Genomic DNA, 27,691 nt, shown 5'->3' with positions numbered 1-27,691 from the left:
CTCAGTCGTGTCTGCCTCTTTGTGACCCCACGGACTCTAGCCCACCAGGCTCCTCTGTCCATGGGATTCTCCAGGCAAGAATATTGGAGTGGGTTGCCATTCCCTTCTTCAGAGAATCTTCCCGACCCAGGGATTGAACCTGGGTCTCCTGCACTGCAGGCAGTCTTTACCACCGTACCACCTGGGAAGGTCTATGTATTCAATATTACATTCTGTAATTTCTACCTTGCCTGGGTCCTTTGGATATTCAGTGCTTTCCTTTTGTATCTATCACTCTAAAAGAACATTGGAGAACTTATCTAGGCAGTTTCCTGGGGTCTGAATGAAATTATCCCCAACTTTTTTTAGTTACCACATGCCAAGTTACTAGAGTTTTTTTTACAATACATTGAAAATCACTGCCTTCACTCTTTGCTCTTTAATTTCCTCAGTAGTCTTTAAAAATGGGAAAAAATTGAAAGGAAATCCAGACTCTTAGTGAGAAGAGATTCTGGTGAAATTTTTCATGAGCTTTCCAGCAAGATCAATGAGCTTCAGTTAAGCTTTCTTCTATTTATTAAACATTACCGTTTAGTTTTCGCACCTCTTGGACTTTGGATGATTTCAGGTTTGTTTCACAAAATAAAATTTGACAGCATGGATAACTCCTTAGATATGAAAACAATAGTTAAAAAATAAAACTGAACTATAGTGCTAAGACAAAAACACATACAAAAGTATATTTAGTTCTTCTAATATATTTGTTAGGGTTAGAAATAAGAGGCAAATGTTAGATGCTTCCATAGACATACCTTTTGTTCCTGTGTATTAGTATAAATACATAGAGTTGGAGTCACACATGTGTAAAATATATTAAAAGGAATTAAGATTGCTTTCTTCAATTTTCATCACGATACAGTAAATTTCAGCCTCCTAAAAGGCATGTCATAGCATTTTACCATCCACACATGGAACCTTACATGTATAAGTGACAAGTTTCACCTGTGACCTTACGGCAGCAGACAAAGAGCATTCAGCTCAAATGTCATGGTGGGTACTACAAGGTCAAATAACCTCAATTCTGAAACAGAACACTTTCAGCTCATTGCCCAAGTCACGGGTCCTTAAAAATGATGTGGAGGGATGTGAAGGATCTTCGAGAGCAAGATTGTCACCAATTCAGTGTAGCACTCAGCCAAGAGTAGGCTCTTTTTCTAAGGACTTACTGTCTCTAGATAGGGATGGACCATGAGGGAGAAAATACTGGACTGAATGGGTTTTTTTTTTTTTAATCCATTTTCCACTGTCAAGAGCCATAATTGAAGATTAAAACTTACTATTTATTCTTCTAATCTATCAAAGGAAGTGTCAACAGTGGAGGACAGTGATTTGTAAAACACAACCATTTTATAATGATTTGGTATGTAATTAAACAATCAGCAATTATTACTTAAAACAATTATTATCATTCATTGCATGAATATCATTTCATCTACTCAACAACAGAAGAACTAGAAGGCTTCAGAATATCAGATTCTATTACTACTGTACTTAGAGGTGTCTTACCTGAAAAACTGAGAGAGAAACTGTACCATCTACCTCTTCTTAGAACTGTACCACATCTATGACTGAAAGAATCCATTTAAATGAAAACTTTATGAACCTCTGAAAGAGGTTTTACTTTATATAGTATGATATACAATCAAATCACTGACGAGAAGGGCGGTTATCTACTCTGTTGCTGAGTTCATCTGGCTGCTTTAAAATAATTTGCTTTGTAGTGTCTGACACTAAGCTGTGTGAAAGACATGTTTTTGGCTGGTTGAACTGTATGGGTTAATAGTATGGTCATATTGAGCACTTATTCTTAAACAACACAATTTAATTTTAACTTTTCAATTCAGTGGGAATGATTCACACATTCCTGTTTTATAAAGTAAATAATTACTTTGTCATCTGCAGCTAGTTAAAAAAGGAAAAAGGAGTTTTTTTGCATACATGCCTAAGAAGAGGAGGGATGGGTTAGGGTTAGTACTTGGGTACTCTGTCAACCCATTTCAATAAATTCTCTGGGCTCATTACTCCAAAGAACATAATAATGATAACCACAGCTCTTATTATTATTAGTGTTATTATTTTAATAGGGTAGCACAAGAGTCATGTTGTAAGGTCAATACTGCAAGTTTTTTTTTTTTTTGATCTTCAGATGAAAGATACTGCATAAGTGAAAAAATCTTTTAATTTTAAAAAATTTACTAATCCACACACTGTGTACCTATGCAATCGAATTTCCATTTAACTAAAGAATGGTAGACACTGGATTGGTTGACACTGTCAACTGTTTATACAGTTGTTGTTATAAATAGTAACATTAACTGTAGACTGATCTGTCTAATCTAGAATTTGGGGGTTCATGTGGGATAGTGTCATGATGAAGGGATTACAGAAAGGACAGCAAAATGATGAAATCAATAGGAAGAAAAAGAAGATGGGAGAAGTAGTGAATAAAAAGTGATTGACAATAAAAAAAAAGAAGTGAATGAAAATCACACATTGGAATAGGGGTCAGAAAAAGTGGTTCTAGTTGCAAACCAGCCAGAGGAGAAGTTAAATTCAGGAAAAGAAAAATGACAAGATACCTGTATCTTGTACAATTTGATGCCAAAACAAAGTCTGGAAACACAATGTAGAAACTGGCATCTTTTATTTTCACTTCAAGTGTATATGATGACTTTCTACTCCCATAAATACGTTTATGTTTCATTAATTTGCTTTTTATTGAACTAACTGACCAAGTTGCTGCTTAAATAAAAGTACTTTTATTCATAGAAGGATTTCAGGGAACCCATCTTAAACACTTACTCTTTAGGAACCCATGAACTATTGACACTGTTAGTTTCTACTTTGAGGATTTTCTTTGCATTTGATCAAAATAAGAAAAAGATTTGAAGAAATTGTGTATGTGTATGAGTGTGTGTGTACGTATGTTGCTTAACGTTTATTTTAACATTAACCATTTTAAGATGAAAATCACCTTGTTGATTATGAAGATGACTCTATTTCATTATTCCATCTCAGCTTTAATTAATTAAGGCAAGGTTTTCCCTATAGTGTAGATCACAAATTATCTCCAGGAAACCCTTAATCCGCCTCTCTCATTTGTCATAAAGACTCTCTGATGCAAGATACCTGGAACAAAGAAGTCTCTAATCAAATCAGCCTTTGCATTTCCGGATAAGGGCCCACTTGTCAACTGTGCTTAAAAAAGCAGAAGGAATCCTGAAACAGAATTCACTGTAACACAATGAAGAAGAACAAAGGAAGACATAAAGAAAAGCAAAAGAAACCCAGGCCTTTGTCACTGAGCTCTATTCCAACCACCACTAGTCAAAAGAGTTAAACTAGAAAACATTCAAGGATGATTTTTCCTTTAAATCAGTTTAAGAATACAGCAGCAGAAAAACAGGCCCATGAACAGTGAGTGTTCAGGAGAGGAGGGATAACAGCTAAATAACACAAATATCCTAAGTGATTGTCACCGCCAGTTTCCTTCTGTAGCTGTCCCAGTCCTCAGGGGCTAATAGAAAGAGGGCCTGGGCTGCCCTCCTCTCACTGGGAGATGGATGATTTGAAGGAAAACACAGACCCCCTGGGAGGGATGAGGGCTCCAGTCTCCTGGGTCAAACAGCTTCCGTCAGGGCTCACTTCCTTCGCAAACGCTCTCTGAACCTTCTCTGAGGTTCAGTGTATCACGGCACTCCAATATTTTTAAGATGCGCCCAGACAATCTTTAACTTTTCTAAACTTGCTGATTTTTCCCTCTTTCTGCATGCATCACATTTATGATTTCTAATACCTTGATCTGGTTTCCTGTTTTCAGAGATGCCAAGTTTTGATGGGAGCAGGAAGGTGGAAGTGGGCAGGGTGGCAGAGACCAATGGAATAATCCATGGAAGATCAGACAGGATGTTTACATCCAAAGGCACAGGGAGATCGCTTGGACTCCCTTCAGGTCAGAAGTTAGGGGGGAAACTGAATTTTCTATTCTTTCATTTTCTAAAACATGGCCATGGTTAAGGGAAATACAGACCTACAAGCGCTTTTCAACAAATAGAAGACTCAAACCATTTTTTTTTTTTAAGAAAGGAATAATCCTCAAAATATCACCGACAGCCTTTACAGCCATTCTCTTAGGAGCAGATGGAGTGGGGAGAAGAGGACTGGAAGTCAGGTGAAGAAGGTTAAGGGAAAGTTGTGGACTGTGTTTGGAAGGACTTTCTGTTGACTCAAAATTAAGTGAATTTTCAGCTTCCAAACCCTTTCTCTCTCTTGGTCCTCAAACAGGCACAGGTTCAACCTTAAAATCCCCTTGCTTAAAACCCTGAGTGTATCTGCACTTGATCAAACGGCCAAAGAGCTTGTTTGTGCTGGAGTGTCATGGCATGATTCATCTAGCAAGGCAGAAGAGGAGCATCAAGTGTTTTAATTAAAAAAGAGAATCCTTCTACATCAACAGGAATACTTGGTTCTACAATACATCAATTGTAAAAAGTTCAGTGTTTTGAAAATTTAATGACATAAAAAATGTTCAAAATAGAATATTAAATTTTTAAAAGATAGGAAACTGAATATATAGCTAGATATCATTTTGGTAGATACACATAATTTCATGGGATAAGAATAAGAAACATTGGAATGTGCTGTCATTTTTCTTTTTCTTTTTTTTTGCAATTTTCACTTGTCCAATCCTCTCTAATGAATATAAAAAAATAAACAATATTTTTAAACAATAGGTTTAGGGTTTACCCTGGCTAGATAAATCAAACTTCCCTGTATTAGCACATGCCATGAGCCAAAGCTATGGATTTTTGAAAGCCCTGATTCAATAAGACTAACTTTAATCATTTCTCCAAAGTAACAAATGTAACCACATGTCAGATGAACTGTAATATGTTAAACAAATCCGTTAGAAACCACTCTATTACCTCAAATGGCAAAGAAAAGCTGCTTAACTAGATACCTGACTCTAATATGACTTGAGTTGGCTGAGCCACTGCTTTCTGGAGAGTGGACCATTGGATTTTAAACACCCTGAACAATTCAAAATAAATGTAGCTTTCAGTGTTCTTATTTTTTTCTTTCTTCTTAAGACTTCCATAGGAAAAGTTTTCTGTATTTATAAAATGTGGGATTTGCTTATCTATAGAACTTTTTGCTATTTCCATTTGGGCCTGAGGTGGGGGAGGGGTGGGGATGGGATGGGAGGTCTGGAGTGGACCTCAATCAGAAGGAAGTGCCAAAAGATGCTTGCCAAAGATTCAACACATCTCAGATATGATGAAAGGGTCCAAATGAATACAATCGGCAAAAACATCAGGTGGAATGCATGCCGTATTCTTTCACTTTCTGTCATTGTCCCTATAAATCTGCATATTGGTCCTTTATCCATCTCATCCTCATTATGAATGAAAAATTGATAATGAGCATCTAGAATCATGTAAAATAAGCAGTATGACAACAGGGACATTTTTGAGGCTTAAACAAGTCATTTCCAGAACGCATTCAGTTGTTAAAACATCACTCATGTTTCTATATACATCAGCAGTACACTGCCTTGCAAGCTGTGGATATTTTACTTCCTTATATTAAAGGGAATGGGCTTCCTTGATGGTTCAGATGGCAAAGAATCTACCTGCAGTGTGGGAGATCTGCATTTGATCCCTGGGTTGAGAAGATCCCCTAGAGAAGGGAATGGCTACCCACTCCAATATTCTTGCCTGGAGAATCCCATGGACATGGAACCTGCCAGGCTAGTCCATGGGGTCACAAAGAGTCGGATACAACTGAGCGACTTTCACTTCACTTTCATTACAGAGAATAGTCTTCATTAAGAAATGTTAAGGAAAAAGGTTCTATTTTCTCTGCATAACCCACAGAACACTGTTATTAAACGGGGGAAAAAGGACTTTATTGTTGATGGCAGAAGTTGGATTCATACTGATTATAATAATAAGGGCCATGGACAGCAACATGTCCTTCTCTTTTTTCCTACTTCTAAAGTTGTAGGTTTGTCAGAGTCAACGAATGCTTACAGACAAGTCACCTATCTAAGTCCTCAAAACAGCAGGAATCTTATATTAATAGTACAGAATTTAAAGAGAAGACTAATGTTTTGCTCTAGAAAGTAAAAAAAAAGAAAGAAAGAAAGAAAGAAAACAGTAAAATATAAGAGTGATGCTTGGTATAATTAATGATGCCTAAATGTGCTCTGGGATTACACTCGGCCTCTGCCAAGCACACAGCAAGAAGCCGTCCCAATACACCAGGCGAGACGGCTGGGTGGTGTCAGTGGTAATCCAGGAGCCTTGCTAACAAGAAGACTCCTACCATGATGTCAGTCCTCGCCACACTAGCGAAGGCCAACACAACCTGACACTTCAATCACCGACACTCTTGTTTTTCTGATCAAGACCCATAACTGATGTAAACAGGATGACTTTCATGAGCTCGGCTGCACAGAACACTCCGCTGACAACATACAGTACAATGCGTCTTACCAGGAAATCCTGGCTGGGGATCTTTAACCAAGACCCCACATGTTAAAAAAGCAGCATCGGAGCCTCTCCTCCCTTCTCAGCACCAACACTATGCTGAAAGCAGCTCTTCTGCCCTCTTTCTGTTAGCCCATTTTTGTCTCTCTCTAACCTTAAAAGAACCTAATCACAGGACTCAGATCACCTAACAATTGAAACTAACTCCCGATAATGCTTTCCTGAATGCACACCATGCCTTGTCTAACCTGTTGATTCTTTTCCTAGATAAAAAGAAGCAAGACTGAAGAATGAGGCAGTTAAAAAATGACTAGTTCTCTAGCACCCCCAAATGCCCCCCCCAACAAGAAATCCTGCAGGCAGATCACGCAGAATGATAACCTCTGAAGAGGGAGCTAGTCTGCACTCAATGGAAAATAATGCAGAAGCCAACCTCTTGCCTTAACTATTCACAGAGATTCCTCTCCCCTCTTGACAAACTGTCCTGGCTGGGCAGAATCTTCTGTTGGTCTCTGCACACGAGTTCACTTTCTCCCCAGATTGCCAGATTTTCTAATTAAAGCACCTTTCTTTTCTACTGACATTTGCCTCAAATTATGACGGCTGAACCTGCTTAAAATGTATGGCCAAATGAGAGGAGACCCTGTTTATAAAAAATTCAAAGCAGCAAATGCATTTCAGAACGGATAACTTGTCTGAAATAGTCTGGGTGTTTCAGTCATCAACATCAGTCAGCCAGCTTTAATGATCAAGTTGGAGAGAAGACCTTATAAACGATCCAATAGAGGAGAAACACGTGAATTCTAAGTCTTTGCCCTAAAAAAACATCCTTCTAGCAGGCACTAACTTCATCTCCACCTATCCACAGTACTTTTATTTTATAATTTTATTTATTTATTTTATCTAGTCTATTTATTTTCTTTTACTTAAAAAAATTTAAATTAATTTGTATTGGAATATAGTTGCTTTACTGTTGTATTAGTCTCTAAAATGAATTAGTTATTTTTACATACATAGAAATAGGGGTAATTTTAATATATGATAAGGAAATAACATTTATCACTACATTTCCCTAGGAAATTCTATTTTTCACAAATTTGACTAGCTTCATTTAAAAAAACAACATACCTTTGTTTTTATCTTCACATCTTAGATGGACAAAAATAGACTGAAAAAATCATCTAGAATTTGGGTGAGGTTTTCAGAGTTTAAATTGATATAACAGGAACAGGGGATGAGGCTCTCATTTTTTCCCTTGAAAAATATGAAAAGGTTGCTTTTATTTGAAATCAAAGATGGAAATAAGTGAATCTAAACAGAATCATTTGTGCATTGCTTCTAGAGGGGTTTTTCCCTTGGACTTACAGTGATATCCATCCCTTCTCCTGGAAGCAGGGCACAAGAAGGTAGACACTGAAATGCTAAAGAACAGTCAGTCTCAGTTCTTATTCATCTGAACAAGTGACTTAGAAGTTTCTCTGGCAAGAGCTCCATAAACTTATAGAGTTTACCTACTCAATATGCAGAAAGAGGAAGTAAGTAGAACTAAATCCTAATTTCCAAGCTAACCTGAAGACATTCAGCTTTCTCTTTCCTGCTTTGGACCCTAAGAAATTTTGGTGCAAAAGTCAAAGAATTATTAACAAAATAAGTTCCCTTTCAAGAAACACAAGATCAAGACTGGACAGGAGATAAGAAGGAATAGAAATCAGAATTTTTGCCTTGCAGAATGAATTTTAATTCAAACGAGAATGTACCTTTGAATAGAAAGTATTAAATATTCTAATCATATTAAAATATGACAAGCAATTTCTTGCTCAAGCTTTTCCTCATTGTTTAAACCAATACAAGTATTTTCATCACACTTAAAAAATTCTGATTCTAAAAATTATTTCCTTATTTTTACTAACTTAACAATCACTGCTTGAAATAAACAACTCAATAAAGAAATGTTTGTAACATTAACTGCCTACATCTGTGGTCATGCTATGTATGATGTACCTCTAATATCCATGGCTTGTTTTTAAACAGTGCAGGTAGAAATTATGTTGTCTCTTTCCATTTACCAGTTTTGAAAAACTGAATAAAAGCACCAACATGTGAACTGCCTCTTTAATCTTGAAATATTCCTTTCCAAGGAACACAGCATATATATCACTAAAATTACGTGGATGAAGGAGCTACAAATTGAGAATGTTATTATTAATAGGCTGCCAGAAATCTTATATTAACTGCAGTACTTCAGACCTCGTACTTTGAATAAACTGAAAGAACTAACTTGTGGAATTTAATGAAGATAGAGCCTTATTTGAATATTCAATGAAAAAAGAGAAAAAATATTAATAATGATTTTGGAGGAACAGTACTTCCTGTAGTAGCTATACAATTATAAGCTAAGAATTCACACAGAATATTACTAAATATAAAAAAATCTGTAAGGCTAAGTAGTATGCTGTGGAGATAATACACAGAGATCTATAGTAGAATGGGCTGACTATAAATCCAATACGCAATTCCACATGCAACTTCTACATCAAAATAAACCTCAGTACACAAATTACTGGCACTTACTAAAGAGGATAGATTTAATATATTCCCCCCAAATTCTGATTCACCAGCATTAGTGAATAATGTCAATAAAAAATGAAATAAAAGTGTCTTTAAACTTTGAATTTTATCTACTTCAATTTTTAAATAATATTGAGGGAAGAACAATTAATATTATTTAACTGATTGGCCACTTCAGGAAGCAACAATGAATACTTCCTGGAAGCACAAGTCATTTATTATAAATCGACTTCATTCTGTAAATGTATTAATATGCAAAGACATAGCAGAACACAGTAAATACATGTTGAATAAATATATGACCTTGTCATTCAGAAACTCATTAATTTAACAACCTCTAAATCACTCAAGTATGCATAATCATTTCCTTCCTTCCTCATATTCAATTAGTGCTGAGGAATTCTTTATTCATAGTCTCTCTATAGTTTTCTCCCCACTCTCTTGCACTATCCAGATCATCATCGTTGTCATTATCATCATCCTTCTTGTTATTTTAACATCGGGACCGTCAGTTTCTCCTGCGCCATAGTTTTTTACAGAGGAAGGATAAGGATAGCATCTAGCCAGTGTTTTTTTGTGATGACTGGATAATACATGTGAAAGATGGAGCATACAATGCATGCTTCATAAATACTGGCTATTAACCAAACCCTCGTACCAACCAAACTGGTCTACTATGAGTCCAACATGTCCATTTCACTCTTGACCTTCCTTTAATCTGAAATAAAACTACACCCATCAAAATTGCATATATCTTCCAATGCCCACTCTGATTCCTTTGTCCCTAAATGAACTAAGTACCCTCATTCAAGTCTTTATTAACTGCTCTCTTCTTAGAGGCAGCCTACTCTAATCATCCTATTTAAAATAAATGTGCTTCTCCCTGAGAACTCTGACCACCTTACATGGGCTGTTTTCTCCATACAATTTGCCATCTTCTAAAATGGTACATGATTGACTGACTAACTTGTTATCCTTTTGTCTGTTTTCTCCCTTTAGAAATAAACTCTTGAAACAAAGTCTATTGAGTCACTCAATAAAGAATATGTAAGAATGGGAAAATTGAAGTTTTTACAACTCTAAAAAATTAACTAGGGGCTGGTGCACTGGGAAGACCCAGAAGGATGGGATGGGGAGGGAGGCAGGAGTGGGGATTCGGATGGGGAACATATGTAAATCCATGGCTGATTCATGTCAATGTATGGCAAAAACCACTACAATACTGTAAAATAATTAGCCTCCAACTAATAAAAATAAATGAAAAAAAAATGAACTAATTTATGTAAAGTAGCATTGTTGCTGTTTAGTAGCTAAGTCATGTCCGACTCTTTGCAACCCCATGGATTGCGGTGCGCCAGGCTTCTCTGTCCATGGGATTTCTTAGGCAAGAATATTGGAGAGAGTTGTCATTTCCTTCTCTAGGGCATCTTCCCTTGAATGTGAGTCTCCTGCAGTGGCAGGGAGATTCTTCACCATTGAGCCACCTAGGAAACTGTGAAGTAGCATAGCTTTTGGGAAGAAAAGCACAATGAGGTGGCATTGCCGTTTTTTAGATCAGTCTCTGTTTCTTACTAGGAAAATATATAAGGCCCAATCATTTGATATTTCCATATCGTGGTTTCCTCAGGAGTCAAGTAAAATATTTCAACCAGTTTATCTGAAAGAACTCTTACATCTTTGAAATGTCAATGGTTCTGCTGTGATCCTGTTTCATAGAATTCAGATACCTCCAAATCACTGTTATCTCATCATGGACAGCTCCAATCATCACATTAATTTATTGACTACAACTGGGTAATGAGTAGATTTCTGGCCTGCTGAAATGAAAGCATTATGGAATTTGAAGCTTCTGCAATTGTTCTCCAACAACGAAGAGGATTTCATTGCCTCCCTTCCTGTATACCAGCACACCGTTTTATGACAAAGTAAGAAGTCACAGCAGTAACTTTAAGCATGCACCCATATGCTTGTTCACAGTCATGTCAATAGATGGCAATTTGCCAGTGAGGAGGGCTTCCTGTCTCAACCCATCTATATCACGTAGTTGCACTTTTGGCTGACAGGTAGAGTGATGATTATCCTTCTCAACTCCCCTTCTAATTCCGGAGAACGCAGATAAGATGGTAACACAACCCACACAGAGGAAAAAAACCCACATGAGCAAACCAAATGAGAATGGTAGTAACAGTCACAATATGTTCCTTGAAGTTCCTACTCCTTTCTTCAAGCCTACTATCAGCCATAGCAAGGTGTCAACTTTGGAATTCAAAGGAATGCAATTTAACTTCAAAAAACCTGCATAATGGCAGTTCGGGATTATATAATTATACATTATACATAATGCTTACATACCAGGGGTGACTCTAAATATTTATATACACTAACTTATCTGATCCTCATAACAACCACAAAAGGGAGGTATAATTAGTGCCACTTCACAGACAAGGAATTGGACAGTTTATATTATTTTTCTCTCTGCTGAAAGAAAAGATTTGGTTTAAAGCCTTTCCCTGAGGCCTTAAAGCTCTGAAATTCTAACTGCATCCATGCAATAACTCAGTGCATTTAAAATATATATATAGGTCTGGGATTAGAATACCCAGTGTAATTCAAAATGTCCTCATGAGCTCAGTTTTCAAGAAAGTTATATCTTAACCCACTGTGTCCTGAAGACATCACAGGATTCACCATTATGAAGATCCTATATTGAATAAATCCCATTAACAAGTAGCACAGATTATCAAATTGATGCTTTTGAACTGTGGTGTTGGAGAAGACTCTTGAGAGTCCTTTGGACAGCAAGGAGACCAAACCAGTCAAACCTAAAGGAAATCAGTCTGGAATATTCATTGGAAGGACTGACGCTGAAGCTGAAGCTCCAATACTTTGGCCACCTGAAGTGAAGAACTGACTCACTGGAAAAGACCCTGATGCTGGGAAAGATTGAAGGCGGGAGGAGAAGGGGACAACAGAAGATGAAATGGTTGGATGGCATCACTGCCACATCACTGACTCAATGGATATGAGTTGGAGCAAGCTCTGGGAGTTGGTGATAGACAGGAAAGACTAGTGTGCTGCAGTTTATGGGGTTGCAAAGAGTTGGACAGGACTGAGTGAATGGAACTGAACTGAGAGATTATCAAAAGATTTTGATCCAAAATGGATAAAATTAAAGTTTCAAGGTGACAAAGCAACAGGTATTTAAAAAACTAGGCAACCGAGAACAACTAATTCCCAAGGATTTTGAGAGGCCAAAGATTTACTATATTGATCCCAATGTTTTTATAAATAGTTTACTGATTAGTAAAATGTAGGTCATGGGCTCTGAGTACCTCAGGTTTCAGAGTGCAGATAAACTATAATTAGAGGATTCAGTCATATGAAACTGAACTTCCTAGGCGGGAGTTAATGTAGATATCTCTCTGCTGTCACTGAAGTAGAAAGATAAAAAGATTGAAGTAATTATTTTATATAATGTTTTTTCCCCCACTATGTAAACCCAAGTCTTCACAGATGACATGATGTTGTTTTTTCTCTTCTCTTTGAAAAGTCATTAGTTGTTTGATGAGAAAACTGTAAAAACCCAGCTTGCCAGGGAAAATCAGAGCTGTAACACTCAATGCTACCACTAATCACTCTTAAGATTTGCTTTGTAGGCAATGCTTAGCATCATGTAACAATCAATGGTTACTGATTCCTTGTGCTCCCAAAAGAGCAAGCAATTATGACCCAGGAAGCTCCACCAAGGGATTAAAAACAAATGCTAACAAGAGTTCAATTCCACTGTCTTTAGATCATTCCATTTATTTATGGAGCTTTTATTGCATGACACGAACATATTTCATAAAACAAATACTTCCTGTTACTTAGCAAAGGAAGAGGCAACAGTGAAAGTCATCAGGCTGTTCGTGGTCAAGTCTGCGGTTCAGGTCTCATTCACTCTCCATCCCCCACCCCATCTAGGGAGAAACCACAGGTCTGGACCATCTGCTCCACATCCTCTGATGCTTTGGGACCCTGGTTTCAGAGCATGGTGGGAGAATTGAGGAGGGATGAGCAGAAAGGCCCATTGGAGAAGAAGAAATGGTGAGGAGAGTAAGGAGAAAAGTAACTGTAGGACAGCAAAGAGAGAGGACTTCCCTGGCAGTCCAGTGGTTAAGACGGTGCTTCCACTGTAGAGGGCATGGGTTTGATCCCTGGCTGGGGAACTAAGATCCTGCATGCCATGTGGCATGGCCTCCCCCACCTCCACCCCCCAAAAAATGAGAGGATGGAGAAGAGAGGAATATTAGAGAAATAAGATTATATCACCATCAGACACCAACATTTAGACACCAAGCTGCATTTAGAAAAGGCAGAGGAACCAGAGATCAAATTGCCAACCTCCATTGGATGATAGAAAAAGCAAGTGAGTTCCAGAAAAAACCTCTACTTCTGCTTTATTGACTACGCCAAAGCCTTAGACTGTGTGGATCACAACAAACTGGAAAATTCTTCAAGAGATGGGAATACCAGACCACCTTACCTGCCTCCTGAGAAATCTGTATGCAGGTCAAGAAGCAACAGTTAGAACAAGACATGGAAAAACAGTCTTGTTCCAAACTGGGAAAGGAGTACATCACGGCTGTACATTGTCACCCTGCTTATTTAATTTATATGCAGAGTACATCATGCGAAATGCTGGGCTGGATGAAGCATAAGCTGGGATCAAGATTGCCAGGAGAAATATCAATAACCTCAGACACACAAATGATACCAGTCTTATGGCAGAGAGTGAAGAGGAACTAAAGAGCCTCTTGATGAAAGTGAAAGAGGAGAGTGAAAAAGTTGGCTTAAAGCTCAACATTAAAAAACAAAGATTGTGGCATCTGGTCTCATCACTTCATGGCAAATAGATGGGGAAACAATGGAAACAGTGACAGACTTTCTTTTCTTGGGCTCCAAAATCACGGCAGATGGTGACTGCAGCCATGAAATTAAAAGATGCTTTCTCCTTGGAAGAAAAGTTATGACCAACCTAGACAGCATATTAAAATGCAGAGACATTACTTGGCCAACAAAGGTCCATCTAGTCAAAGCTATGGTTTTTCCAGTAGTCATGTATGGATGTGAGAGTTGGACTATAAAGAAAGCTGAGCACAGAAGAATTGATGCTTTTGGACTGTGGTGTTGGAGAAGACTCTTGAGAGTCCCTTGGACTGCAAGGAGATCCAAACAGTCCATCCTAAAGGACATCAGTCCTGAATATTCATTGGAAGGACTGATGCTGAAGCTGAAACTCCAATTCTTGGCCACCTGATGTGAAGAACTGACTCAATGGAAAAGACCCTGATGCTGGGAAAGATTGAAGGAGGGAGGAGAAGGGGATGACAGAGGATGAGATGGTTGGATGGCATCACTGACTCAATGGACATGGGTTTGAGCAAGCTCCGGGAGTTGGTGATGGACAGGGAAGCCTGGTGTGCTGCAGTCCATGGGGCTGCAAAGAGTTGGACATGACCGAGTGACAGAACTGAACTGGGATACCAACATAGATAGCAAAGCTAATACTTGAAACTTCTGGTGTCATTTGTTTGCCTGTTAATTATGTTTCCTTCGTGGCCACCATCTTTGTCTTCAATGTGGTTGCCATTTTCAAATGCATATGAATAAATGGACATTTGCTTTAATTTTAGATAACAAATTTTTAAAATAAAATGAGTTTGGAAGACACTTTTTTAAAGTAGCGGGTTACTTCAGTATTAAATTCCATACTAACTTTTGATTAAAACAGAGCTCATAAGTTTCCCCTTTGGCTGGGACGGCAGCACCTCAAAGAAGGCAATTCAAACACTCAAGCGCATATCACTGAAAATTACAGTAAATCAAGTCTCGCCTTGTCACACCATCTTTGTGATGAAAAATAAAAAATGCTTTATTGTAGGAAGCTTTCCATGATAATTCATCAAATTTCATTGGATGTATCAGCTTATCTCCACTACACTGTCAGAAAAGCCTCTGCCCTAGTATGTTATCAAGTATTTCCCCCTTAGAAGTGGTGGCTCGATGCTCCAATATTGATTCAGAGTTCAATTTCTGCAGCAAATCAATCATACTAGAATAGATAAGAATCAAAATGACCAACACATAAAAGTTTTCCCATATGGTTCTACAGTAAAGAATAAATGAAAACACATATACTGCGCTGATTATTATACATGTTGGTAAGTGACAAGCTTTTACAAATTACATCTCTATGCAAGAAAGATCATTAGATGTACAAAAATATCAAAGGCCCTTAGGTGCATCCAGAATTGCTTATTTTTTTCTTTTTGTAGTACAGGGACCAATACCCCAGCTAATAAGATTTCATTTTAAGTTCACTGTAGCAGAATCTCCAGGATATATTTAAGATATAATTATTCTTTGCTGCTATAACAATTTTTTTGCTTCTTTTAGGTTTTATAAGCCTCTAGCATTTAGACACAGGGCTAAAGTTTTTATTTTATCTGTGTTTTGAAACTTATTGATAAAGAACCTGCTCCTCTACACTTTAAATGATTTTGTGTACCAAATTTTAGTTATTAGGTAATCATCAAATCAATTCTCCTTTTATTCAGGATATTATGGGCACACATGAAACACATATTTTATTCGTAGAATTCATATATATGTTTATGTTATAATTTTAACCAAGTTAAAACAACTGCTATGTTTGATTTGGCTCCTGTAAAATTAGGAGAACCCCATGGACAGAGGAGTCTGGTGGGCTACAGTCCATGGTGTTGCAAGAATTGGAGACGACTTAGTGATTAAACCACAAACAACCACCACCAAAATTATTCTACATAAATTATTATTTTTATGGGTTTTGCAAAAATGCTGAGAACAGCTGAATTGCTATCTTTTGGAGTCCAGAAATTCCAGTTTGGGACAATGAATAACATTTGGTGAACATCATTTCCATTCAGATAAATAAAGATCCATGATCCTTGGGGTCCAGCTCCTCCCATGCACCATACTTACACTGTATAAATTCCTGTTCACTACCCTGACCTTCCCTAGAAGGTACTTTCTTGACAAACACAACTTTAGTTACTAGCTGTCTTTTTCTCTCTTGCAAGTAACTCCTTATCATTCTTCCTGTAAGAAAGTCCCTCACAACATGACTTTTCGACATTACTCAAAGAGACTCAATCTACGTATCCTAGCAGTTTTTATGGGGGGAAATCACTTTTATGATACTAGAGTTCAAGAAATTAGTAAAATTCTATATGATTCTAAGACATACCAAATTAATCCATCTGTTAGATAGTGTTTATGTGAATGGTGCTAGAGAGAGGAAGTAAGTTAATATTTCTTAAGTCTTGTCCTAATATCCTAATATTTTTTCCCACAGAGTAATTTACGTAACCCTCAACGAGAATCTCACGAGCATTTAAAGGATTAACATTCCAATTTGTTCCGATGTAAAAACTGAATCTCAAATGGTGATGTAATTTTCTCGAGGTCACACAGCTTATAAATGGCAGAACTGGGATTTGATGACAAGTTTCCAGTACAGTTTCCACAGCATCATGATGCTTCTTCAGCTCTCGTCTTCTAAGTCTTTCACCAGCTTTCCCAGACTCCCAAACTTATTCTTCAGATTTTGTTATAGAACTATACTTTCAAGATCAAAAGGGGAAAATAAAATGAAGAAAGGAGTCTAAGTAGAATGAGAGAGAAAAATTGGTACTGGTTTCATATTTACTACATTTTAGGCTTAGGATTTCTTGTTTTCCACTGACTCATTGAATCCCCCAAACATCCCCAAGAGATGCACACTACTGTTCTCGTGAATAAATGAGGAAACAGATTCGGATGGGTGATCTAACTTGCTCAAACTTATGAAGAATGGCACGGGGGATTAAAGTTTCGGTCTGCCCCTCACAGCCATAGAGAACAAATTTATGGTAACCAGAGGGGAAGGGGGAGATGGAGGCACAGAGTGGGAGTTTGGCATTGACATGTACACACTACTAAATTTAAAACAGATAATCAAAAAGGAGCTACTATATAGCACAGAGAACTCTGCTCAATATTCTGTAATAATCTAAGCAGGAAAATAATTTTAAAAAGAAGAGATACATGTATACATGTAAGTGAATCACTTTTCTATACACCTGAAACTAACACAACATTGTTAATCAACTATGCCCCAATATAAAATAGAAAATTTTTGAAAATTCCCAACTAGAAAGCTAAGGCCTAGGGTAAGACAGGAGTCAAAGCTGTAAAAGACATCAGTAGTAAATATATTTAATAACCTGCTAGGAGCATGAATGTCCCTCAACAATGTCACTGACTGAATATTCTATTAAGAAGGTATTAAATTCTTTCCAAGTAAGGAGCACACTTTAGTCGGGTTAGCTTTGATTGTTAAAAAATACTCCCATATCTAGACCAAAGGGACAAGATAGAAAACCCAGATATAAACACACCTATGGGCACGGTATCTTTGACAAAGGAGGTAAGAATATACACTGGAGAAAAGACAGTCTCTTCAATAACTGGTGCTGCGAAAACTGGGCAGCTACATGTAAAAGAATGAAATTAGAACACTTCCTAATACCACACACAAAGATAAACTCAAAATGGATTAAAGACCTAAATGTAAGACCAGAAACTATAAAACTCTTAGAGGAAAACATAGGCAGTACATTCTCTGACATAAATGACAGCAAGATTCTCTATGACCCACCTCCTACAGTAAAGGAAGTAAAAACAAAAATAAACAGGTGGGACCTAATTTAACTTGAAAGTTTTTTAAGAAAAGGAATCCAAAGAGAAAACTATAAACAAGGTGAAAAGACAATCCTCAGAATGGGAGAAAATAATAGGAAATGAAACAATTGACAAAGGATTAATCTCCAAAATATATAGCAGCTCATGCAACTCAATACCAGGAAAACAAATAACCCAATCAAAAAGTGGGCCAAAGACCTAAACAGAGAATTCTCCAAAAAAGACAGATAGTTAATAAATACATGAAAAGATGCTCAACATCACTCATCATCAGAGAAATGCAAATCAAAACTACAATGACGTATCACCTCACACTGGTCAGAATGGCCATCATCAAAAAATCTGCAAACAATAAATGCTGGAGAGCCTGTGGAGAAGAGGGAGCCCTCTTGTACTGGTGGTAAAGTACAAATTGATACAGCCACTGTGGAGAACCAGTATGGCGTTTCCTTAAAAAACTAGGAATAAAACTACCATATGACCCAACAATCCCACTGCTGGGCATATACCCTGAGAAAGCCATAACTGTTAAAGACACGTGTATCCCAATAGTCACTGCAGCACTATTTGCAATAGTGAGGGTGTTGGAGCAACTTAGATGTCTATTGACAGATGAATGGATAAAGAAGCTGTGGTGTTTATATATACAATGGAATATTACTCAGTCATAAAAGGAGTGCATTTGAGTCAGTTCTAATGAGGTGGCTGAACCTAGAGCCTATTATACAGAGTGAACGGTCAGAAAAAGAAAAACAAATACTATGTATGAATGCATATATATGGAATCTAGAAAGATGGTACTATGAACCTACTTGCAGGGTAGCAATAGAGACGCAGACATAGAAAACAGACTTAGAGACACAGTTAGGGAAGGAGAGGGTGTGATGAACAGAGAGCAGCATGGAAACATATACATTACCATATAAAACAGATAGCCAGTGGGTATTTTCTGTATGACTCGGGGAGCTCAAAAGGGTACTCCATGACATCCTAGTGGGGTGGGATGGGATGGAAGGTGCGAGGGAGGTTTAAGAGGGAGAAGACATATGAATACCTACGGCTGAATCATGTTGATGTACGGCAGAAACCAACACAGTATTTTAAAGCAATTATCCTACAATTAAAAATAAATAAATTTAAAAAATTCTCCCATATACTTATGTTTTTGGGAAAGGCCAAACTGATTTCCTATACGGATCAAACTCAGAAAGGGAAAATTCTCTTCTTTAAAGAAGAGATCTGTAGTGGAGTGATGAGTCTTACTACTTAGCATTTAAATAATAAATGGAAAGTCACACTCATTTGAATTAAGGCAATACACACTATTTGAATAATAAAGGCTAAAACTAATTTGGACAAGAAAAGAAGGGTGTAGAGAAGACAAGAATCATTTCTGTTTTAGTCTTAGCACTGACAGCACTTAGCTATAGTGTTTTTGGGTAAGTCACTTCATTTTTCCAGATCTTAATTTCCTCCCTCTGGCAGACAACTGGATCATCTCTCCAAACGTTCAACATATAAAATTCTTATTATTACACAATATCAATTATATTTGTCAGAAATAATCTTTGAATGCATATACATACACAACACTGGGTTCAATTCACTGCAGTAAAGATGGCAACAAGGTTTGAGATGATGAAGACTGATCACTCCTACTCATGTGAACAGTATATGAACCTAAGTTTTATTTCATTTTGGGAACTAAACAACTTAATGACAGATTCAATCCTTTCTCTGGACAATGAAACTAAAAATCGTCAAGAATATTTTAATACCCTTGTTCAGTAAGTCATAAAAATACATAGAAAATATGATTTAAAAAATATTTACAGCAATCAGTTTGCTAGAATCTATAAGCAATCTGACAATCTTTACATGGTGGAAATATTTTCTATTTTAGGGCATTCCTGGTGGTTCAGCAGTAAAGAATCCATCTGCAATGCAGGAGACACAGGTTCAATCCCTGGGTTGGGAAAACTCTCTGGAGAAGGAAATGGCAACTCACTCCAATATTCTTGCCTGGGAAATCCCACTGACAGAGAAGCCCGAAGGAAGACAGTCCATGGGGTCTTAAAGAGCAACTTGTTAGTTGCTCTTTCCCATTTTAAGAGAGTGTTCTTAAAAGGGCTAAACACATTTCACCTTCCTGACCACGTCAATGGTTTGGTTAAACTGTGTCATAGAGGTTGAACAGGAATCAGGCAAAGTTACCAGCAGCAGAGATAAAAGTGGTTTCACTTTAAAATAGAGGATATCATTGGTTAAGTGTTCAGTATTCCACAAAAAGGAATACTAGCGAACAGGAATGGCAGTCAAAATGTGAATAAAATGAAGGTGAGGAGAAGAAACACTGAATTCAGAGAGTATTTATGTAGCAAAGTAAAGAAATGAGAGTTGTGATCATCGATTCTAAAAATCCACTAGAACATAAGCTTTATGAGGGCAAGGGCTTCTATTGGATTTTATGGGGATATGATGCATTTAGAACCATGCCTGGCACATAGTGGGTGCCTGATATGTATTCACTGAATAAAGAAAAAGAGGAAACAACATAAGCAAACTGAAACACGAACACAACAACAATAATAAAAACAGAAAAACAAGCACAGAAGCAGACATGGTATCACTTATGGCCTGGTAGAAAGTTCAGGATGAGAGTTATAGACCTAGTTCTCAGGGGCTTCTAGCTCAACATTAGACAAGTCATAATCTTTAATGTCTTTATTTCTCAATCTACAGATTCTCTCTTCCTTCATGCTTTAAAAGGATATGATGCGATACTATTCAAAGGGAAGGAAGGCAAACAGAGATGTATGGTCTGGGACATGATGATTTTCTGGCAATGCGAAAATGCTGATATGTATATTTATATGTTAATATAAAGGAAAATAAGAAGGGGAGATAAAGAAAGGGCCAAATTTTGAACCAATGGTGGCAGTAACAAACCAGTATGTTGTTCATCAGATGAAGACATTTTTTGGTATGTGTTTTTGTAAAACGTCTAAGTATTGTTCAGTATTAAAATGCAATAGGGTTCTGTAGGAAAGAAATGACAAGTGAAAATGCTTTGATATCTTAGAGTGTAGTGGAATTTTGACATAGAAAAGCCAACAAGGCATAATTAGGAAAATAAGAAAGATTCAAGATATAATTGGGAGAGTGAGAAGGAGAGGAAGGAAGCAAAACTGGGCATCATAAAGGAATAAGGAAAAATAATTAAATTGGGCTGTTCAGGAAAGAGGTGAGCCATATAGCCATCTGCTGCCTGTCAGGAAAGAGGTCATCTAAGAAAAACTAAGCTGTTTTTTCAAAAGCAAGCTGAATGCGGTACGAGTGATGAAATAAAAAAGACCGTAAATGCAGAAAATTTAAGAACAGAACAAGAGAGTGAAAAGAAAATTTAAGTGTGAACTCTATACACATGACCATTGGTCCCACGTGAAGTACTTCCTGTAACCAGCAGTCAGATGCCACTTAAACTACCAGATTTAGTCTCCAGCTCTAACTCTCTTGGGCTTCCTTGGTAGCTCAGATGTTAAAAAATCCACCTGCAATGCAGGAGCCCCTGATTTGATCCCTGGGTTTGAAAGGTCCCCTGGAGAAGGGAATGGCTCCCCACTCCAGTACTCTCGGACTTCCTGGGGGCTCAGACAGTAAAGAATCTGCCTGCAGTGCAGGAGACCTGGGTTCGATACCTGGGTTGGGAAGACCCTTATCTAAAGAGTCAGACATAACTGAATGATTTTCACTTCTCTTCACATCTAATCCTCTAGAACAGGGGAAAAATGATAGGGGAAAACAGCACTGTTGGGGATTAAACTCTGGGAGATAGGACATTGCTCTGTTTCCCACTATTAGGGTTTCCCTAAACTTTTCAGAGTTTTGTGAATTTTAATAAAAGGGTTCATTTTACTAAATTGTTCAGAGACTGGCTTTCCTCATCAATAAATTGATAAAATTATTTAGTTCACATTGAGGATCTACCAGTTTCTTCCAGTTTTTAATATCTTAGGCTTTCAACAAAGATGGTGAAAGCAGAGAAAATTTATTTGGAATCACCATTCTGAAACAGCTATAGGTACAGTTGCAAGGAACTAGAAGAGTCTACTGGGCTTAAAATGAATGCCACTTTTCAACAGAAGGGGAAAAATCCTATAGTATATTCAACTGATCATGTTGAATTCTGCATAGTGTAGTAATTCATATTGTCACTCTGGTAACAATGATGTGCCATGAAACTCAACAGTACAAAGATTTAAGAAAAAGTAAAACAAGTTTGGCCTAAGATGGAAATACTAATGCATTCTTTGTGTATGTGTGTACGTGTGTGTGTGTGTGTGTGTGTGTGTGTGTGTGTGTATAATTTATTCGGCTGCACTGAGTCTTTGTTGTGGTACGTGGGATTTTTAGTTACAGCATATGGGATGAACCTGTGCCCCTTGCATTGGAAGCATGGAGTCTTAGCCACTGGGAAGTCCCAGAAAATACTAATACATTCTTATACCCCAGAGTCAGTTGTCAAGCAGGCTGCACCATTCAGAAATACATCTTCTTTCAGGATGGTACCCTAGTTTCCCGGTTACAACTTAATTAATCAGCTCTTTTTATAGTCACCTAAGTTTGCAATCTCCCAGCGTCAGATCTTTCCAGATAAACAAAAGGTAAGAAAAAATGTGAAGCCCAGGCAAAGGAGACAAATGAATGGTTCCAGAATTGTCTTGATGAAAACTATAAACTAGTAACATGATAATATAATTATGGTGGGAAACCACTAACCACGCACAGAAAAACTTTAGAATTACATATACATGTTGTAATGTTTTCATATTTTATGCATTGTCTAAATAGTAAATTCGAGCCCTGTATTAGATTGCTTACTCTCTACTTGAATACACTGTCTAAGACGGTAAGAACATGAAATTATATTGCCTTATGAAAGAAATACTCATTTTAAAATAGCTGACATAGTCCCTATACCTCTAGTCTATTTAAAAGGTGACATTTTGCCTAATATAATAAAGACAAAGAGTGTCTTGATTTTAGAAGAGTCAGTAAGGGAGAGAGTAATTCTAGTATTTATGGAATAAAACCCTAATGTGCTAATAGGTAGATTGGTTTGGGAAATAACACAGCAGACACAATTACCAGGATTGTCTCTGTTCTACTCTCACCGGCTCCAGGATAAAGAAGAATCAATTAGCCCTCCACAGACTATGACCTTGAAGGCTACAGTTCTGTGCATAATACACTGAATATGCTGAGCCAGATAGAAACGGAGAATCAAGTTCTGAGACCTCGGAAGAGCATGGTTCAGATATGATAATGTCTTTTTAAAACATAAGCTGTGACAGCTTCAGGCATGTCAAAAGCATGCAGGATGGTGAAAGAAAAGCCCCATTCTTTCTGTGACTAAGCGATAGTTTTTTTTAGCAGGAGAGCAAAACGTGAAAGAGATTGCAAAATGACTATTTAATGCCAAGCTTTTCCTTCTTTCTTTCTTTGCCCTCCTTTAGTTAATGGTTACAAGCTTCTTAAACAGCTAAACAATCACTTAAGAGTGTTTAAAACCAAAGCTCCCTGGACCAGTGCTTTTCCAAAATAAAAGAAATACAGACTCACAATTTTTAGGATATTTATGTTTTTGTTGTTTTCAGGCACTAGTTCAAAAAAGGAACCCTAGGGGTCTCACACAGCAAACCCTATAGGCGGTAAAGTGTTAACCAACTGTCTAGCCCTAACTTTCCAGAAAACTACATCCCAGACAGCTTTTGCAGGCTTATCTCCAATGCACTCAGAGTGCTGCAGCTGTGTATCTGGCCAGAACTGGCTACTATGATGCTTTTAGACAGTAGTAAATCTTCTCCACTCAATAGAAACGCCAGAAAAATCAATGTCCTGCCTTGGGAAAAAAAAAGAAAAGAAACTGTATGGAATGTATAATCTATTAAAACATTTAGGAAAAGAATTTACCTTAGAAAAGAATTTCTCAAAACATCACAAGATACTTTTTTAAAACAGTCCTAGATCAGGAAAATGTGCTGGAGGTTTCTTTGTTTGCTTGTTTTCCTTCAATGACAAAATTATAGGATTGAGTCGAAGAGTTTTCCAAAGGGTCTTCTTTCTTTTTCTGAACAGCTAAACTGATTCAGGCACATTTTAATTCAAGACTGAAGTTGAAAATGATAAAAAGACAAAAGAAGTAACCTTGTCTTCATGGTGAATTTTGCTTCTCTTTGCAGGATCTGTACTTGCTTTTTATAGCCTGTCATTTCATCTGGGTATTATTTCCCGGTCACTTTGCCAGGTGGGAAGAGGCGGTGAATACAGTGATGGCTGTCAGATCTTTAATGATGCTTCAGGGATTTGATAAAGATACAAAGCAGGGTCTGCAGAAAGGAGGTTCTTCCCTAATTACACCTGAAAAGCAAGCCTCTTTTTTTTTTTCTTTAAATCTTTGCCACTGAAACTGGTATGTATGAAATGAGCCTGAATCAGAAGCACAAATCAAGTTCTTCTGCATTTCTAGAACATATGGCTCTCCCGCATACTGAACAACATGTCTGCAAAAGATATTTTTAATCTTCATTACCATCCAGAGGGAAACAGTAGGGGTATTTCATCACAGAATCTTTACCTTCACCTCTCCTTTAGAGACTTTATGCATGATATTCAAACCGAATTCTCTGATCCTTTACTTTTTTTCTAAGGAAACAGTTTCAATGGTGAAAAGAAGAGAAGACAGTCAAACAAAAATAAATTCGAAACTTTTTAAAAAGCTATAGAAAATGCCTCTCTTTTATAATGATGTTTAAAACCATCTGACTAGTCATGGTTTCATCCTTGTCAACTTTTCCATTACAAAGCATTGCAATGACCCAGTACAGACAGCAACAGGACTGCTCTGTATTGCTTTAAGAGCATGGGCTCTCTTCACTCACAGATTATTAAATAGGACTGCTGCAATCTTATGGACAAAAAAGACACATCTGAAAAAAAAAAAGATTTACTAATGCATCTTGTACTTCCTAATGACTGTCAAGGAAGCTATTTAAATATTTGATTCCAGAAGGCAAAACTAATGTGGACAAACCATAATAGGAAAGAATATTAAAAGAATATATGTATATGTAGATATACATATATATACACACACACACCAGAGTCACTTTGCTCTACAGAAGAAATTAACACAACATTGTAAAATCAACTATACTTGAATAAGATAAAATAAAATAAACTAATTTGGGAAAAATCTTTTCATGTAGAATTGTACCAGATCCCAAATAAAACTGCCCCTAACAAGTGCTCAAGCAACTCAAACTAAAATCTGAGCATGAGAGCAACCTTCTGATGCTGGTGAGAGGTGAGTGCTGTGAACGTTGAAGACTTCATGCGATATCGGGAAGAAGCAATTAAAGTACAAACGTGGGGAGAAGTGGTTTAGGAACAGGAAGAAGAGATGGAGAAAGATAACTGGCAACTTGGGCTGGCTGGAAGGCAGAGGATAACAGAAAGGTGAGGAGAGGTGATGGAAAGTTTACATGGGAAAAAAAATCAGGATCGTGCTCACTGCTGTGCAGAAGTTACATTTATATGTATGCATATATATACAAATATACACATATGTATATAATGGTCTGATGTTTTCATCTTGAAAAGTGTTAGAAACCAATGGAATTGAACTGAAAGTCAAGCATGGCTCAGAGATGCTGCAGCTTTGGGTCGCTCACCCCAGATTTCACCATCCAGGAAGAGGGAGCTGCTGTGATAGCATCAGTTCTAACTAGCAGTTTGCAAGGTCTTCTCACTCATTTCCCCCTGAGCAACCCAGTCACATGATGCGCTTAAACCAAACCGAGCCACTCAACTCCGAGAAGGCAAGGACCCCGCTCTACCTCTAGAGAACCCTTCGGACAACCTCAAGCCCACCCATCTCCTCTACACATCCTCACCCGTCTCTCTCTACTTACAAAGTTTAGGAGCAGTTTGGAGATTAGTTTCTGTTGATGGTGGCTGAGTGGCTGTCTTGGATGGTCTCACATCAGGGCTCCGAGTGGGTGGAGGGAAGGATGGGGCAGTGGACGGCCGGAAAGAAAAAGCGAAGATACGGTTCTTGGGGGTGGGGCCCGCCGAGGACTCGGAGGACCCAAGGGTATTGTCAACTTGCACTGTAACTCGAACCTCAGTTTCAGACTGAGCCCTGGAGACAGGTGAAGTGTACGCCTTGGCTGATACCCACACAGCAGCTGAAGCTGCAGTTGGATCCAGAGAAATAATAGGATCCTGGCCTAATCCCCCAGGGTCAAGGTGAGTGGGAGAGTCATACTCAAAAATCTTGTCCACAAACACCCACTTGAGGCCAGCGATGCAGAGGCAGAGGCTGATCAGGCAAGCCAGGATGGGGACGATGCAGATTTTCTCTGAGTTGAGGCAACCTCTCAGGCGCTCGGTTTCCAGGCAGACGCAGCAGGGAAGAGTCAGGCCCACGAGCCCCGGGGACCTCCCATCTTCAGTCTGGGTCTCCGGCATGTCTTCGGCTGCCGGAAGCCCGTCCAGAGATGGGTCTGCACTCAGCTGAGTGGAAGGGCTAGAGGACCTCTCAGCAGCTCCCTCGGACATGTCTGGGGAATAAATCTCCATCGGCTCACCTCCAGGAGGCCTGGCCTCTCGCACTGTCCATTACCATGCAGAGCCCCCCCCAACCAAATGATACAGCATCTTACAGGGAGAAATCGATAAGTCGTCCAAGTCCAAGGCCATTATCAAAAGCAAGAGGAGTTCGGGAGGAAGGCAGGGGAGGCCAAAAAAAAAAAAAAAAAGCCTCTAGCAACAACCAAATAAAAGTATATTGTAATTCTTGACTGCTGTTTCTGGGCCACTTTTGCAGTTCTTTTATATGCTTCTCCAAACCATCCTGGCAGGGTCAGGAAGACGGGAGGCCAGCGGAGAAACCCAGGAGCTGATGCGGCGGCGGTCAGTTAAGTAAACCAGTAGCCCAAACTGAAAGGCATGTTTCTCACCTCGAGCAGCTGAAGCTGGGGTCTGCTCAGATGGAGAAAGCAACTGTCATGCAGAAGAAATAAAAGCAGGAGCAGGACCAGCGGCGGCGGCGGCGGCGGCGGCAGGAGCGACAGGAGCAACAGCATCCTGCGGTGTGAGCGAGGCGCCTGCGAGGGGCTGAATCATCACTGAGCAGCAGGTGCCTGCCCTCCGAGCATCGCGGCGGAGCGTCTCCTCGCGGAGCGCGCCGGAGGGAGGGGCGCTCGCCGCCCTGCCTTCCCCCCAGCCCCGGGCCACTCCTCTTTGTCCTTCCCGAGCGCTCATTCACTTTCTTCCTCTGCGGCTCTTGCCTTCTCCACAGTCTCTTCCCCTTGCCTCCCCGCTCCTCATCCAGAGACTCTCTCTCCCCTCTCTTTCTTTTTTCCCTCCCTCCTCTCCCAACCCCCACCCCTCTAATCTCTGGGGCTGCTGGCTGGTCTGAGTAGAATCAGGATACCCAGCAAGGCGGGACTGCCAGTGACTTCCTATTTTATCCAATTAGAAGGAATAAAGGCCATCAAATCAAAGAGATGCAGGCAGACACCAGTTAAGCTGAGTCCCCATGGCCCCCACCCGGCTAGCCTCCTTCTCTCTCTTTGTTTTTTTTTTTCCTTCCTACCAAAGCTGCCCTAATCTTCCACCCCCACCTCAAATGCTCTAAAGTCTCCCTGGTTCTCTCTTCTGCACCCGCTCTTGGGTCAGAAAAAGCCAGCGATCAATGCTAGCAATCTAACAAAGCTAGGATGGGGCGGGGGGTGGATGTAGGTGGGACCTTATGGGTTGGA

At 38.6% G+C, this 27,691-nt stretch overlaps 2 protein-coding genes across 14 annotated transcripts in view; both read right to left on the bottom strand.

Moving 5' to 3' along the window:
- NRG1 (neuregulin 1) overlaps window positions 1-27,691 on the bottom strand; it is a 1,115,683-nt gene that overhangs the window by 101,501 nt on the left and 986,491 nt on the right. For 5 of the 13 annotated variants that reach the window (XM_061134966.1, XM_061134965.1, XM_061134971.1 and 2 more), the window contains exon 1: window positions 25,838-26,507. The exons of the other annotated variants lie outside the window; for them this stretch is intronic. In XM_061134966.1, the coding sequence (XP_060990949.1) occupies window positions 25,838-26,507 (670 nt within the window). Of the gene's footprint in view, window positions 1-25,837; window positions 26,508-27,691 lie in introns of those variants that run through there. 13 annotated transcript variants of the gene reach the window in all.
- On the bottom strand, window positions 26,676-27,013 carry LOC133050666 (uncharacterized). Its single transcript, XM_061134977.1, has one exon. The coding sequence runs from the start codon at window positions 27,011-27,013 to the stop codon at window positions 26,846-26,848; it is 168 nt and encodes a 55-aa protein (XP_060990960.1). The 3' UTR covers window positions 26,676-26,845.

Source organism: Dama dama, chromosome 32 (genome assembly GCF_033118175.1).
Source record: "Dama dama isolate Ldn47 chromosome 32, ASM3311817v1, whole genome shotgun sequence".
Classification (NCBI taxonomy): domain Eukaryota; kingdom Metazoa; phylum Chordata; class Mammalia; order Artiodactyla; family Cervidae; genus Dama; species Dama dama.
Note: the sequence above shows the minus strand (reverse complement) of the source record. Positions and strands in the feature narration are given on the sequence as shown.